Source organism: Macaca fascicularis, chromosome 16 (genome assembly GCF_037993035.2).
Source record: "Macaca fascicularis isolate 582-1 chromosome 16, T2T-MFA8v1.1".
Taxonomy (NCBI): domain Eukaryota; kingdom Metazoa; phylum Chordata; class Mammalia; order Primates; family Cercopithecidae; genus Macaca; species Macaca fascicularis.
This window is the reverse complement of record NC_088390.1, coordinates 63901025-63916741: the sequence shown is the minus strand read 5'-3', so window position 1 is coordinate 63916741 and position 15717 is coordinate 63901025. Positions and strand designations below refer to the sequence as shown.

Sequence of the window (15717 nt, the reverse complement as noted above, 5' to 3'; positions counted from 1 at the left end):
ACACCCAGCTAATTTTTTGTATTTTTAGTAGAGATGGGGTTTCATCATATTGGACAGGCTACTCTTGAACTCCTGACCTCAGGTTATCCACCTGCCTTGGCCTCCCAAAGTGCTGGAATTATAGGCGTGAGCCACTGTGCCTGGCCTACAAAAAATTTTTAGAATTAGCCAGGCATAGTGGCACACGCCTGTAGTTCCAGCTACTCAGGAGGCTGAGGTAGGGGGATCGCTTGAGTCTGGGAGGTTGAGGCTGCAGTGAGCCATGGTGGTACCACTGCACTCCAGCCTGGGTGACAGAGCAACACCTTGTCTTAAGAGGAAAAAAAAGAAAAGAAGAAAGAGAAAGAAAGAGAGAGAGAGAGAGAGAAAGAAAAGAAAGAAAGAAAGAAAGAAAGAAAGAAAGAAAGAAAGAAAGAAAGAAAGAAAGAAAGAAAGAAAGAAAGAGAGAAGGGAAGGAAGGAAGGAAGGAAGGAAAGAAGGAAGGAAGGGAGGGAGGGCTGAGATCACCCAGGGAGGACTTCCAGAGAGAGGAGAAAGGAGGACCAAGGACAGAGCCCTAGAAAACGCAAGAGCTTGGGGATCCATGAGTAGATGAGGGGAGCAGAGGTCAAGGAGCCTGAGAAGACTGAGAAGAAACAAATATGGATGAAAAGGGGACAATGTTAGGGAGTCAAGATGGGAGAGAGTTCTGAGAAGAGACGACAGCTGGTGTTGTCAAATGCCACTGAGAGGTCCAGAAAGTAGGCGGCCAGGAGCTCCTATTGATTTTGTGTTTAGGAAGTAACTGGGGGCCAGGCGCTGTGGCTCACACCTGTAATCCCAGCACTTTGGGACGCCAAGGCGGGCGGATAACTTGAGGTCAGGAGATTGAGACCAGCCTGACCAACATGGAGAAACCTTGTCTCTACCAAGAATACAAAATTGGCTGGGCGTGGTGGCAGGTGCCTGTAATCCCAGCTACTCAGGAGGCTGAGACAGGAGAATTGCTTGAACCCAGGAGGTGGAAGTTGCAGTGAACCAAAAGTGCACCATTGCACTCCAGCCTAGGTGACAAATGTGAAACTCCATCTCAAAAAAATAAAAAAATAAAAAAATAAAAATAAAAGAAAGGAGAAGTTCAGGTCCTCAAGTTAAAGGGATTATGAAGCCTGCATCCACGCCTCATCAGGCCATAGCATCCACCTTTCTCCTGCATCTGTCCTGAGTCTGCCCTTCTCTCCGTCTCTCCCCGTCCTCCTTCACTCCTGCCTCTGCTCCTGGCCATATTATGAATTAATACGCCATTGCAGGCCCCCTGCTCCTTACTGAAGGCTTTCTCCCTGTTCTTTAGAGCCTCATTTCTCTCCAGCTCACTGACTCCTCCCCATCCACTGTTCCACTGACCTATGGCAGAACTTGGGCTTGGGGCAGAACAGACAGAAGGTAACAGAAGCTTCCATGATGCTGGAGCTCCTAGAACATATTCTGGTCTTTTTCTGGTCAGAAGCTGAGTGGCATCCAGAATGTGTTTCCTGCACTTTACCTCCTGCCCTGGCCTGGGCTTCTGGCAAGCATAAGTCCCCCCTCCAAGTCCCCCCTCCTCACTGCTTCTCAGTGCCCCTCACTGAGAGAGAAAGAGAAGGAGAGGGAAAGGGCCGGCATGGGGTGTGTGTCAGGGAATTAACCGAGGTTTAACATTTCCTCAAAAATGTACAAGCATGAGAAGGTAAAAGAAGTTACTAGAGGCCACACTTGCTTCTCTGGGTCTCAAGAAGTGGAGAAAATTTCATCCCTGGTCCTATTCCTTAACCCACTTTACCCTACCCCCAACCTGTTCTCCACCAAAAAAAAAAAAGTATCTGTAAAAAAAAAAGTCAGTTCCTGTTTGGGCCCATTTATTGTTTATTTTGAATAGGTAATACAGTCACATGGTTCCAAATTCAAAATGTACAAAAGGGTATAAGTGTTAAGACCCTTCCCTCCCCTGTCCTCAACCTCCTGGTTCCCCTCCCAAAAGTAATCAGCGTTATCCATTTATTCTGAATAGGTATACATAAGCAAATATGTATTTATATTCTCCTCCTTTCTGAAACACAAATGGGAAGTGCACTATACATATTTCCGTGGCTTGCCTTTTTCACTTGAAGATTATTACATATTAGTATATAAAGGCATACAATTATTTTTCAGCTGCATACTATTGTATTGTAAGGCTGTATCAGAACTGATTTAACCAATCCTTTAGGGAAAAAAGTTTCTGTTGTTTCTCATCTCTTGCTATTTCTTTGTCCTCATCCCCAATCCAGACCTCAGGAGGGACAGCAGTGACGGGTACGGAGCCCAAGCCTGGACCAGGCCAGGCCCCGCCCCACCCACACCAGGCCCCTCCCCCTTAGGCCAGACCCCCACCTCACCCAGGGCCCAGCTCATTTGCAATCCTGAATGTGATTGGACAGTCCCTCCTGGCTGGGTGGCCAGAGTTCTAGGGGCTTTGGCTCCTCATCTTTGATGCCCACGCTTGGTTTCCACTCCAGCCTCCCAAGCAGGTTGTTGCAGAATATAGAGCCCTGGTACAAAATACCCATTCTTCATTATCACTGCACCCACAAAATCGCTTGAAATGCTAACTTGAGCTGCTGCTGTCACGATGACCATCCTCCTCTAGAGAGCATGAGGCAGGCAGACACAAATGCACAGAGGCAGCTGTCCTGAAACACACCCAGCCCCAGGACAGGGGTAGGAGCAACTCCTACTCCCAATAAGCAACAGACGCAAGGGAACGACACACAGGGATTGGCCTCCAATTAGGGGTCCCATTGCATCTTTGAGACTTCCACAGGGCTGGAGAGGAGACTGAAGTTGATTGAGAAGTGCGGGCTGGGGGAGCACCAGGGGCTGGGGCACAGGGATATCCCCTCAGGATTCGGGAGAAATTGCAGGATAGAAGAGAAGGCAGGAACAGGACGAGGAGGAAGTAGGCGAGAGGAAGGAAGACAAGAAGGAAGAGACCTGGATGAGAGGGAACGTGAGCAGAAGCGTCCTTTCCAGCTCAGCTACGGACTTGCAGGACTGGCAACCCCACCCTGGGGTCTCCAGGGAATAACCCCCTTTTAGAGTCCTTAGAGATGGCCTGAAAAGATTTGGGAAAGCCAGAGAGCAAAAAAGGGAGCCGTCTAGGGAAGCCCTCAGCCATGGTTCCAGGCTGGGCCATGCCCTGGCCTCACTGGATGGGAACTCAGCACAGCTGGCATCAACAAAGCTGACTGTCCCCTGTGTCAGGCATCACAGGGTCAGGAGGCTCCTGGCATAGAGGGGATTCGAGGCAGGGCAGTGGAAGAAAGAAGGTCCTGGCGCAGGGAAGAGGGGACCAGGCTGCCGGCCCAGTGCCCAGCTGCTCCCCGTCCCTCACACCCTGGCCCTGGAGCCCTTGGCCACATGCCCCATCCCAGGGACCGCCTAGTTGTGAGAGAAGCCCCCGTGGGAGAAGGCAGGGAGGTCGGGGGCACAGGCAGCAGCCTGGGGCAGGCAAGCCAGGGGGTTGACCTCACAGGCCTCAGCATCCTGGTCCCCTCGGAAGTGGATGGAGTCGGCAGAGTAGAAGGAGGGGTCTTCGTCAAAGTAGTTGTAGGGTCGGAGGAAGAAGCCCACGCCGTTCCCCACAGTCACCGTGTTAGGAATGTCCTCTGCATGTGGGATGTGCAGAAAACCAGCTGTCACCCAGGCCACCAAGTCCTAGCAGGGGAGAAGAAAGAGGGTCACGAGGTCTGGCTTTGCTGAGGACATGCCCTGGTAGGGATTCAGCTCACCAGCCCAAGCATCATGAGTCTTTAAACATTTTTTCCTACTGGATAGAAGTCAAAGCATAAGTAGTCCATTTCATATTAGGAACGCCTGCCTCCCTGTCCCTGGCTTGCAGCCTCCATCTCCGACATTTCCCATCGTATCGCCCACTGCCTACCTACCCCCAGAGGGTGATACCCACAGGCTACTTCAGCTCCTCTTCTCCTAACTCTCCAAGAGTTCCCCACAACTGAGGGAAGAAGGGTGGAGGAGTGAGAACCAGCGCTTGGGAGGCAGAACTAGGCCAACACTGTGAAATTCAAGTCAGGAATGGGAGAAGCTTCAGATATAGGAGATGTCATTTTCGTTGGTAACTTCCATCCCTCCTGAGTCCTGGAGCCTAGAAAGGACTCAGTCCATGAAACTGGAACTAAGAGGGCTCTAAGATCTCAAGGACAGGCCCAGGGTCTCACTCAGCGTCTGAATACGGACACCCAGCTCAGAAAGGTTCCCTCAAAGGATAGTGATCAGACCTACTGAAGTGCAGAAGGCAGGAATCAGCACCACCCCTGAGAAGTGCAGGTGGTTTTCAGGGACCCTCCCAAGAGAAAGTAAGGCTCATCCTGTGCCCTCTGTCCCAGCCAGCTGACCTTTCCAGCAATGGTCTCATTGTTGATGAAGTCACTGAAATCCACAGTGGGGGCCCAAGGGTCATTCTGATTGAAAACGCTGCTGCTACTGGGCTCCTCCTCCTTCCGCTGGGTCACGGCCAGCTGGTACCTAGGGAGGCACTGGTCAGGCCTCCATGGCCATTGACCCCATCCTGCTGCCTGATTGTGACGAAAGGGAACTGAGTGCTCAGAGCTCAGCTTCCCCAACTGCATTGACACAACTGACTCGGCGCTACAGAATCCCCGACGACACCCTAAAGGGGGTCAAGTCCTCCTGTTTATCCCCAGCCATTTCACAGCACAACCCCTCTCCCATCCAAAACAAAAGAGAGTTCTCACTCCTGGGCTTTAGCCTCCAAGGGGAAAATGTGCCCATCATGGTTTCTTCGGATAACTAGAAAAACCTCTGGCCAGGCGTGGTGGCTCATGCCTGCAATCACAACACTTTGGGAGGCCAAGGCGGGTGGATCACGAGGTTAGGAGTTCGAGACCAGCCTGGCCAACATGGTGAAACCCTGTCTCTACTAAAAACACAAAAATTAGCCAGGTGTGGTGGCGTATGCCTATAATCCCAGCTACTGGGGAGGCTGAGGCAGGAGAATCGCTTGAAACTGGGAGGTGGAAGATGCAGTGAGATGGCGCCACTGCACTCCAGCCTGGGGGACAGAGCAAGACTCCATCTCAAAAAAAAAAAAAAAAGAAAAGAAAAGAAAAGAAAAGAAAAGAAAAATCTTCCTGAGAGATCTCTCCCCTCACATACAGGGTGAGCTGAGTGTCCGCCAACACTCCTTTCCCACTCTCACTGCCCCCCTCCTCTCTGACTGCCCACCACTCACCTCTCCCAGCTGAAGCCTCTCGCCATGGAGCTGTTTTGGGGCAGCGGCTCCCCAGCAAAGCTGAGCATCTGGATGCGGTAGCCCCGCGGGTGGCCCCACTTGTTGCTGTGGTTGCTGGCCAGGTACACGTAGCGAGGGGTGGTGCCTCCCACGAGGAAGGCGGCCTGCTCCTCTGTCTCCAGCAGCTTCCGGGTCACCTGCAGCCTCTGCAGCTGGTGCTCAGGGCTCCAGGGCACAGCCATGGGGACAAAGACCATATCCTCGGCCCAGACCCAGTTCTCCAGTCCTGCTCAGGGTGGGATGGGGGAGGGCCTGTCATGCAACCACCCTGGCCCCTCTGGACTCTGCCTCCACCTGGCTTCAGACTGGGGGCCAAAGAGCAGCCCAGAACTGAGTGTGCCCCTGCTTTTCTTCCCTCTCCCCAAGATACCTCCAATCCTTCAGCCAAAGCTGTGGACCTATAAATTAAAATATTTCATCAGGGATTTCATTCCATTTCACTCATTCATTCTTTCAACATTCATTAGCAGAGAGGACTGTGCTTGCCCCTGGGGATAGAGAGGAATGAACATCATCCTTACCCTCTCGCTTTCCACGCAGACAGGCAAACCACTGACTGGCCTGTCCTGTGGGAGGAGCATGGCCTAGGCAGCTTCCGGGCCACAGGAATACACTTGCAGGCAGGAAAAGGGGGCCCTTCCGGGCAACTTTTCAGCCTGGCCTTAAAGGATATTACCAGAAGAGATGACATGGAAGGACATTCTAAGCAGAGACAAAACATAAGCAAACAAGAGGATGCCTGACTATAACGTGTGAAGTGCGTGTCCACGGACATGGAGTATGTGGGTATAGTTGTGCAGAGCACGGCAAGGCAGGTTGGAGCTGCACTGTGAAAGAAAGAGTTTGGAGGGGCTTCTGCGGACAGGATCCCACAGGTGATGAGGAATGTGAGAGCTGAGTAAAAGGCAGGCTGGTGTGGATGGGAGGCCCTCTGGGTGCAGAATGGCTCTTGGATCTGAGAGCAACAAGAGCGGAAACAGCAGAAAGAGGGCTGGCACCTGCAGGGCATGGCAGTGTGACCCAGCGAGATACTGCAGGTGCAGAATAGAAAGAAAAAAAAAAAAAAAACACCTGGTGACTGACTCAATGTGGGGAAGGACAGTGAAAAGACAAAGATGAAGACTTCAAGCCATCATGTAGCCTTGGCTCTCTGTGACCAGACTCCAGGATCTATCCAGAATGCTCTACAGGCTCCATGTGACCCTCACATGGATTGTGAATTGTGACCAGAGAAAGAAGGAAAATCAGGGAGGAGGAGGGTCCACCTCCAAAGGAAATGTACAACCTGGAATGACGGACCTGCACACGCCAGGGACTTGGTAGAATGCAAAGAGATCCTCCAACACACCAGCACCACAGGCCAGGCACAGAAATGAGCTGACAAACAGAAGGCTGCTCCCAGCAGCGGAGCCCATATAAGTACAAGCGAGGGAAGAGGGCAATGGGAACCCTGTTAGCCCAGATCCTGCCTCCTCCCTGAGCTTGGCCATTTCCCAAGATCTTCTGATGAGGTCACGTGGAGGAAGGCTGCAGCTTTGCACCCAGCCAGTGAGCTAAGATCCAAATAAAACTCAGCTGCCAACTCTCTCCCATCTAGCAAAAAGGGAAGCACAAAAATCCACATCTTCCTTTATGGGATAATCTACACAAAACCCAAAGCAAATGGAAACAACTTTTCAGCCCTTCTTCCAGAAGCCTTCTCCCCACCAAAATGTTTTACCTCCTACATCCAGATCCACCTTGAAGTGGGCGCTGTGGGTATGGACCGTGCCCAGGGTGTGCTCTGCAACTTGGTTCCCGTACTTCCCGGTAGCACCAAAGAGGAATGCTGAGCTGATGTAGCCCGTGGCATAGAATCGGGTTTCTATGGCCCCACTGGGGTGGAAGACCATATCCCACACATAGTCATAGTTGAGCAAGGTGGACACAGATCTGACGACCAGCACCATTTCTGCAAGGCCCCCAAAGTAGTGGGAGTAGAGATCTGAGTGGTGCCGCCGCAGGGGGAGGCCCTGGTTGTGTTCAAATACACAAAAGGCATCACGTATTGTCTTGGGGGCCTGGGACTCCAAAAGGAAGTGCCAGTCCACGTAGGTGGCCAGGTAGGGGCAGTCCACCCCACGGGTCAGGGGCGTGGTGTACTTGCCCATGCCAAAGCCTCCATCCACATAGCGGGTCATCATTGCTGCTGGGGAATTTCCACCATAGACGGCCAAGGCTTCTTGGAGGCTGATCTCATAAACTAGTCTTTCTCCCTGGAAGCGAACGTCAAAGATCCTTGGGCCGCTGAATGCTCCGAGGCCAAAGGAGAAAGTCCACAGTGAGGAAGCCACTCGCCTTCCCTGGACACTGAAGCGGGGGCCCTGGGGATGGAATTGCAGAGGGGGAGCTGGACCCGGGGGCACAGGGGACTTCAGGGACCAGGACCCACCTGTGCCATTGTCTGGGATCAGCACCACATTCACAAGGCCGGCCTCAAACTGGGCCTCCAGCTGGGCCAGGCTGTCGTAGTAGCGGCCTTGATAGAACACCTTCTGGATGGTCCAACGGGCAGGGTCCAGGGCCTTGTGGTTCACTAGCAGCTCCAAGCCCACGGGGTGCAGGAAGAACCCAGCCCCTGAGATGTTGTAGTAGAGGCCAAACCAGGTGGCCCGGTCCCCTGATTGCAGACCACGGGGAGCCGTGGTCATTGTCACCAGGTTCCGTCCCCGGCGCTTGTAGAAGCAACAGTGGTGGAGAAGCCCAGAAGCCTGGGGCAGCTCTCTGTCGAAGATCATCTGGTCTATGTCCAGGTACTCTCGGAATAGCACGGGGCGTCGGTGATAGGGCAGGGGGCCTCCATGACGCTCCACGGTCACGTCCCGCATATAGGAAGGGTGAGGCAGTGGCCCCACCACCAGCTCACTCACGTTGGGCTGGGGTTGCCTGCCAAAGAAGACAATGGCCAGTGCCTCCCGGGCAGGTGGGGGGCTCCCCCTGTCCAGGTGAGCCAGGGCTGCAGCCTTGGGAGGCAGCTGTAGCTCCACTGAGAAGACACAGTTGTCCGAGGGCCGGGCCTGGGCTGCATCCACTAGCCCTGGCCCCAGTCGCTGGGTCAGAAAGTGCATCACAGCTGTCAGCTCCTCTCGGCTCAGGTCTGCAAACAGCTGGCTTTGGCCAGGGTGTGTCCAAGGCTGGGCACTGGGAGATATGGAGGCGCAATGGGGAAGCTGGCTGGGTTCACCCCCATCTCCACCCCTGCCCACCAGCAGGACACAAACCAAGGCAAAGATGGTGATGACAGCCAGAGTGAGGAGCACCAGGATGGTTTTCTGGTTCATTTTCCCATGAAGCGGGGCAGTGGATCCAACCAAAGGAGAGCAATGTATTCTCACGCCAGCACGACGGGGGCTCTGTTGGCTCCTGGACTGGGGGGGGGGGCTCCCGGACTCTGGCTGAGGTTCCCGGTAGTCAGATGCCTGGGACTAAGGGTGGGAAGGACACAGGAAGGCTGGGGCAAGGGGGCGGGGTGGCTGGGGTTGGAGGCGGGTCTGAGCAGCTGTGATTTCCACAGACCTTACATGGTTTTGTCTTCCAGGCTCCAAATCAGACTCCTTTCTGGGTCAGGGTTGGAGTTGGGGAGAGTTGGGGCTAGGGGGAAGGGGAAGGAAGATTTCAAGATAATGCAGCACCGGGAAGGAGTAGGATCTGCGCAGAGCAGCGTCTCTTCCCCTCAGCCCAGCTTCTTCCCCAACCCTGCACTTAGTCAGGGCCAGATGTTTTCCTGTAACTTCAAACTATTGTTCTCCTTTCAAAGACCCCCACCCCTGCCCCTTCAGCTTTCCAAACAAAATTCCTTGGCCAGGTCTATCTCCCTTGCCCTCTGTCCCCCACTGCTAATTTCCCTGGCCAGAGTCCTTAGTATGCTCCAGGGGACTCTAGCTACTTAAAAGGTCAAATAATAAATTCAAGTAAAATTCCTCTAATACTTTTTATTATAAATTACATATAACATCTGTTTTACAAAATTCTATCTACTCTTCCTTTTGAATGCACATGCATAAAAAGATGTCTGGTGTAATGTGAACACTACTTTTTTCTGAGTAGTAGGATTTGTGGTATTTTTGTTTGAATATTTTTAAATCATTTTTATAATTTAACATTTTAGAGATGAACAGGAAGTAAAAATTAACCAAAGGGACTAATGGGGTTTTCATGTGAGAGAAACATTGAAGGGTGGGGAATCTGGGGAGCAGGTGTGAAAAACACCAGGAACAGAAGTAGAAACAGGGAAAGGTACATGTGCCTAACCATCCCCCCCGCCACACCCTCAGGACTAGAAGCCTTGGTAAGAGAAAGGGGGTAAGTCCGGGACACAGGCTGCCAGGTCGGGGAGGCAGGCCACAGGATTGACGCTGCAGAGCCCAGCATCCTGGCCCTTCTCAAAGTAGACACTGCCAGGGGAGAAGATGGAGGGGTCCTCATCAAAGAAGTTATAGGGTCGGAGCAAGAAGCCAACTCTGTTCCCCAGAGTCACTGTGTTGGGGACGTCCTCGGCATGGGGAATGTGCAGGAAGCTGGCTGTGACCCAAGCCACCAGATCCTGCAGGAAGAGGGAGGAGCTGGAGGACTATGGAAGGAAGACCCAAAGAACCACCATTCAGCCACAATCCCAGCCTGCAGTCTCAGCCTGGCTTCCACTCTGCCTAGTCTCATGCCCATACAACACATGGCACAATCTATGTAAGCAGCTATGCGGGGAGAGGGGGAGCCAGTGTCCCAGAGCTAATCTCACTCCAGGAGGGATGACAAGTGTTGGTCATCAGAAAACTCCATGGCCTCTGAATCTGTGAACTGGAAATCGGCCATTCCCTCTAACCTCTGGCCAGAGGCTGGGCAGCCAATACACCATGCCCACAGGTGTCCCTTTCCTATGTCCCTAGGGCAACCAACCTCTCCTAAGAGGGTTTCATTGTTGATGAAGTCAGCAAAGGTGACTGTGGGAGTCCAGATGTCATTCTGGTGATAGATGCTACTGCTCTGTGATTCCTCCTCCTTTCTCTGGGTCACCACAAGCTGGTATCTGACCAGGAATCGTAAGAAGGTGGTGTTGGAAGATGTCAGGTGCCTTTCCTGGCCCAGAAGTCCCTTAGATCCGATTCTGTGTGAGACCATTTCCCACCATGTATCTAACTTGGGTTTGAGGGGAGGTACAGGTAGCCATGGGCAGGGAGTTTGTCTCCAAGGGCTGGGGTAGGTGAGGGGCAGTCCTTTCCTTCCACCCAGGCCAGGGCCCTCCTCACCTCCCCCAGCTGAGGGCCCTCTCCATGTCACTCTCCAGGGGTAAGTGTATGCCAAGGGGGCTGTGGATCTGGATTCGGTACCCGCGCTGGTGACCCCAGGCATTAGTCTGGTTGCTAGCCAGGTAGAGGTAACGGGGTAAGGGGCTTCCCAAGGAAAAAGCTGTCAGGTCCTCCTTTCCCAGGACCTGCCGAGTCAGCTGTGGGCGCTGTAGCCAGTGCTCCGGGTTCCAGGGGGCGGCCACAGGTTTAAACACCACGTCTTCAGCTACCACCCAGTTTTTCAGCCCTGCCAGGGGGAGGGAAGGGAGATGAGTTCCACACCAGGTAAGGTCTCTGGGCCAGGTCCCTGTCTTCCACATGATGTCCACTGCACTGGCGTGACAAAAGGCAGAGAGAGCATCAGAGCACACTGTGCTGGGAGCCAGGTTTGGGCAAGCGCAAGTTCCTGTGTTCTTCCAACTTGCCTTGTCCAATAGGGTAACCACTAGCCACACGTGGCTATGAAAATTAAAATTCAGGGCCAGCTGAGGTGGCTCACAGTTGCAATCCCAGCACTTTGGGAGGCTGAGGCGGGTGGATCACGTGAGCCCAGGAGTTTGAGACCAGCCTGTGCAACGTGGTGAAACCCTGACTCTATAAACAATAAAAAAATCAGCCAGGCATGGTGGCACATGCCTGTGGTCCCAGCTACTTGGGAAGCTGGGGTGGGAGGACTGCTTGAGCCCAGGAGGTTGTGGTTGCAGTGAGCTGAGGTCACACCACTGCACTCCAGCCTGGGCAACAGAGCAAGACCCTGTCTCAAAAAAAAAAAGAAAAAAAAATCAGTTCCTCAGTCACACTAGCCACATTTAAAGTGCCCAGTTACCATACATGGCTAGTGGCTACTGTTTAGAGCCACAACACAAGCACAGAACATTTCTATCACTGCAGAAAGTTCTATTAGCACTGGACTACCAAACAGTCCCTGGACCAATTTGCTTCTCTGATTCACTTTCTGAATCCCTACACTGGGCATGATTAAAGCTGTTCTATGGCTGTGCCCAGTAAACAGAAAAGCACATGCAGCTGACTGATGACATTCGTTTAACTATGAAAGGGATAATGATACTTGTCGTGGAGAAGCAAGTTGAAAAACTGACTCCGGAGCCAGGTGTGGCAGCTTGCAACTTGGGAGGCTGGTGGCAGGGTGGTGCAGATCCCTTGAGCCCAGGTGCTGGAGACCAGCTAGGGTAACAGAATGAAACACTGCCTTTTTAAAAAATAAAAAAAAATTTTTTTAAACTTAAAAAAACAAACAAATGCCAGGCATGGTAGCTCACAGCACTTTGGGAGGCCAAGGCGAGCGGCTCACTTGAGACTGGAGTTCAAGACGAGCCTGGCCAACATGGTGAATCCCCATCTCTACTTAAAAAGAAAAAAAAAAAAAAAAAACAGGTGTGGTGGTGTGCGCGTGTAATCCCCGCTACTCTGGAGGCCAAGACACAAGAATCACTTGAACTGAGACACAAGAATCGCTTGAACCTGGGAGGTGGAGGTTGCAATGAGCTGAGATTGCACCACTGCACTCCAGCCTGGGCAACAGAGTGAGACTCTGTCTCAAAAAAAAATAAAAAATTGGGTGTGGTAGTGTGTGCCTGTCATCCCAGCTACTCAGGAGGCTGAGGCAGGAGGATTGCTTGAGACCAGGAGGTTGGGGCTGCAGTAACCTGTGATTGCACTACTGCACTCCAGCCTGGGTGAGAGTGAGACTCTGCCTCCAAAAAAGAAAACCCAATCCCTTCCCATGGTCCCCTGCATACTCCTCCCAGCTCTGAGGCTTCACTTTCGATCTCAGCAAGGTGGGCAGTACTGTCAGTCTTTTTCAGAAGCGAGCACATTCATACCTTTGTCTGGGAGCTCCTTGGAATTCTACAGCATCCATAACCTGCATCGCCTAACTCAGCATTTGGTCATACACTTTCTGCAGGTCTGGACTGTTAGTTCCTTTCAACGAGACCTATATGAAGGCGCCTGGCACAGGAGGGACTGCACTGAAACTGGTGCCTCTGCAGCCATCCTGTGCGCTGGTGCCTGACACAGCCTCTCTGGCCCACAGCAGCAGCCCATGCTGCACATGCTAGGAGTCCAATAAATGTTACTTCCCAAAACAAGGCTCTTTAATGCCAAAGATGCTGAAAAAAACTTCCAATCAGAAGACAAGTCAAAATCCAAGTGTGTCAAAGAGTAATCTAGTTAAAAAATGATCATTTCAATCATGCTATTAGTCCTCCCTACCCTCCACGCCACTGCGAACACAAGTGCAAGGGCATGCACACAGACACACGCAGGCATGCACGTGCCATGTCTTTAGACTTGAGGATAAGAAAACATTTCACAAGAAATACTAGTTTATGTTGCATTATACCTGGGCAGTCATTTCCTATCCCATCTCCCGCCACCCTCTTTAGTTTCCCTTAAAATGGGGAGGGTCTGGTGAGTTTCTAATTTTCTTTGTGGATCTAAAAGTCTGTGAGTCTGTAAGTTCCTTTCTGTCCTTGACAAAGTCCGTCAGGAACAGCAAGTCCTCTGTGTGCTTTGAGCCCTTTGTGCTTGAGAAATCTCTTTCCATACTTGCAGCAAGCTGTGTGCCTGCCATGAGTCAACAGTGATGACAGGAATGGGATGACCCTCCTGACAAGGAGTGGCCCTATCATGGGGAGCAACCCCAGCTTTGGTACCCTCCCCTTCCCAAGCCCCAGGTCCACCCCGACCCTGAAGACTCTGAACAGACTGCTTCTGACCTCGGCTCAGGACCCTGCCCTCCCCACCCTCACTGACCCTCAGAATTAGCAAGAAGCAAAGTGTTCCAACTCCAGCCCCATTGGGCCAGTTCACCCACCCAGTGTCACTTGAGGCTCAGGCAATCATGCCCAGCCATTACATTTAAACTGATTTCACAATCACAGGAAGTCAGAGGGGCTAGGCAGGGGAACCCTTTTCACCTTTTGCCAGATACCCAGTAGCCCAGTACCAGACTGACTGCACTGAATATGCTTAAACAGTCCCTGTCCTGTTGCCACTAGAGCTGTGGTGCTGGAACACCCCGCTCTTGCCACTTATCTGAGCTTGACCTGGGAGATTCCCTTCCCTTCCCTTCCCTTCCCTCCACCCCACCTGACCCCACCCCCAAGCCCTCATCCCTTAGCACTCACCTGCCACATCCAGGTCCAGCTTGAAGTGGAAGGCATGTGTGTGCACCGTTCCCAGCACTCGTTCCCCCACACGGTTCCCAAAGAGGAGGCCCTCCTCTCCCCCTTTCAGGAAAGCTGTGTTGATATAACCCGTGGCATGGACCCGCCCTTCAAGTGCCCCGTTTGGGTACAACACAAAGTCCCAAATGTAGTCATAGTTGCCCACAGATGACACAGACCTGACCACAAGGGCTGAGCTGGCCAAACCACCATAGAAATGATTTTCAAGGTAATTGTGGTGCCTTCGGAGGGGCAGTCCCTGGGCTTCCTCAAATATACACACAGCCCCCGGAAGCAGCTGGACTGCCCCTTTGCCCACTAATATATGGATGTCCACCATCGTGGCTTGATAGGGGCAGTCCACTCCCCGCACCAAGCCTCGGCTGTTACGGCCAAGTCCAAAGCTGCTATCCAAATAGCGAGTCAGCATCGTCTTGGGTGAATCGGCACCATAGATAGACATACACTCCTGGACACTGACTTCATAGGCTACTCGCTCACCCTGGAACCGAACATCAAAAATCCTCAGGCCGCTGAATACCCCATGGCCAAAGGTAAATGACCAGAGGGAGGATACCACCAGGTTTCCCTGCACACTGTACTGGGAACCTTGGGGTGAGAACTGAAGAGGCGGAAGAGGACCTGGAGAGTTCCGAGACCTCAGGGATGAAGCTCCATTTGGTGGAGGTAGAGGAACTCTAACCACTTCCAACCGGCCAGACTTAAACTCCCGTTCCAACTGGCCCAAGTCTGCATAGTAGTGCCCAAGGTAGAAGACCCGCTGGACAGTCCAGTGGGCAGGGTCCAGGGCCCTGTGGTCCAGTAGTAGCTCCAGCCCCACGGGGTGAAGGAAAAGACCAACACCTGAGATGTTATGGTGGAGGGCCATCCAGGTAGCTCGGTCCCCCGAGCGCAAGCCCCGAGGGGTGGCATGCACAGCTGCCAAGGTAGAGCCATTGTAGTTGAAGGTGGAAGCCAGGAAGATGGGTGCCTTGGGTAGCTCCACCTCTTTCAGATGCCTCCACATCTGCGTAAACTCAGCTCTCAGCACCGGGCGACGGTGATAGGGCAGGGGCCCGCCGTGACGCTCCACAGTCACGTCCCGCATGTAGGAGGGGTGAGGCAGCGGCCCCACCACCAGCTCACTCACATTGGGCTGGGGTTGTCCACCAAAGAGGACGATGGCCAGTGCCTCTCGGGCAGGTGGGGGGCTCCCCCTGTCCAGGTGGGCCAGGGCTGCAGCCTTGGGGGGCAGCTGCAGCTCCACTGAGAAGATGCAGTTGTCGGAGGGCTGAGCCTGGGCTGCATCCACTAGCCCGGGCCCCAGCCGCTGGGTCAGAAAGCGCATCACAGCTGTTAGCTCCTCTCGGCTCAGGTCTGCAAATAGCTGGCTCTGGCCAGGGTGTGGCCAGGGCTGGGCCCTATGGGATACAGAGGGGCAGTGGGGAGGCTGGCTGGAACCACCTGGGCTGGTCAGCAAAACATAGGCCAGGGCAAAGATGGTAATGAGGGACAGTGCCAGGAACGCCAGGACTATCTTGAGATGCATAGTGGATGCTGAGAGCTGAAATCAGAGTTCTAACAGCCGCTCCTTCCAGTTACTGACATCAAGTCGGGGTTTATATTCACTAGGATGGAGAGGAATGGAGAAAACTCCACCCCATGGGTTGGGCAGGAAATTTCTGACCTTGATTTATGTAATTCTGTTCCAATTTTCTGTCCTGTGGTTTGGCCCAAGGCACTGCTTCCACATGCATAGCCTCTTCATTGCCCCTGAACTCCCACTGGTAGCAGTCAGTACCAACTACTGATTTTCACCATTTAGACCAGATGAAAGGGAATCTGGGTTAACAATGCTAACCTCCAGTTTCCACCCGGA

General features: G+C 52.9%; 2 protein-coding genes across 17 annotated transcripts; both read right to left on the bottom strand.

The window, feature by feature from the left end:
* Positions 1–1863: 1863 nt before the first annotated feature.
* On the bottom strand, positions 1864–8778 carry AOC3 (amine oxidase copper containing 3). 12 transcript variants are annotated; one of them, XM_074019699.1, is made up of 6 exons: positions 6612–6749; positions 5848–5987; positions 5697–5724; positions 5267–5552; positions 4410–4539; positions 1864–3711 (listed from the first exon to the last, which is right to left on the bottom strand). In XM_074019699.1, the coding sequence occupies exons 4-6, from the start codon at positions 5521–5523 to the stop codon at positions 3436–3438; spliced, it is 663 nt and encodes a 220-aa protein (XP_073875800.1). In that variant the 5' UTR covers positions 5524–5552; positions 5697–5724; positions 5848–5987; positions 6612–6749; the 3' UTR covers positions 1864–3435. The 12 variants fall into 12 exon arrangements, 6 of the variants coding, with proteins under 6 accessions (XP_073875800.1, XP_005584361.3, XP_073875799.1 ...); XR_012425883.1 differs by lacking the exons at positions 5848–5987; positions 6612–6749 and adding an exon at positions 7047–8778 and having other exon boundaries at positions 4410–4684; XR_012425882.1 differs by lacking the exons at positions 5848–5987; positions 6612–6749 and adding an exon at positions 7047–8778 and having other exon boundaries at positions 4410–4589.
* Positions 8671–15434, bottom strand: AOC2 (amine oxidase copper containing 2). 5 transcript variants are annotated; one of them, XM_065531618.1, is made up of 5 exons: positions 13800–15434; positions 10609–10894; positions 10259–10388; positions 8882–8956; positions 8671–8790 (listed from the first exon to the last, which is right to left on the bottom strand). In XM_065531618.1, the coding sequence occupies exons 1-4, from the start codon at positions 15385–15387 to the stop codon at positions 8912–8914; spliced, it is 2049 nt and encodes a 682-aa protein (XP_065387690.1). In that variant the 5' UTR covers positions 15388–15434; the 3' UTR covers positions 8671–8790; positions 8882–8911. The 5 variants fall into 5 exon arrangements, with proteins under 5 accessions (XP_065387690.1, XP_065387689.1, XP_005584363.1 ...); XM_065531617.2 differs by lacking the exon at positions 8671–8790 and having other exon boundaries at positions 8791–8956; XM_005584306.4 differs by lacking the exons at positions 8671–8790; positions 8882–8956 and adding an exon at positions 9283–9908.
* Positions 15435–15717: the final 283 nt, after the last annotated feature.

Bases quoted from the DNA above. Each gene is read 5' to 3' on its own strand.
- AOC3 (XM_005584302.5), bottom strand. From the start codon at position 8,646: ATGAACCAGAAAACCATCCTGGTGCTCCTCACTCTGGCTGTCATCACC. The intron at 5,553-7,046 runs GTAAAACATTTT...CACCCTGAGCAG, and splicing joins GGTGGATCTGGATGTAGGAG to GACTGGAGAACTGGGTCTGG. The intron at 3,712-4,409 runs GTCAGCTGGCTG...CTCCCCTGCTAG, and splicing joins ATGAGACCATTGCTGGAAAG to GACTTGGTGGCCTGGGTGAC.
- AOC2 (XM_005584306.4), bottom strand. From the start codon at position 15,387: ATGCATCTCAAGATAGTCCTGGCGTTCCTGGCACTGTCCCTCATTACC. The intron at 10,389-10,608 runs GTGAGGAGGGCC...ATTCCTGGTCAG, and splicing joins AGGGCCCTCAGCTGGGGGAG to ATACCAGCTTGTGGTGACCC. The intron at 9,909-10,258 runs GTTGGTTGCCCT...CTCTTCCTGCAG, and splicing joins ATGAAACCCTCTTAGGAGAG to GATCTGGTGGCTTGGGTCAC.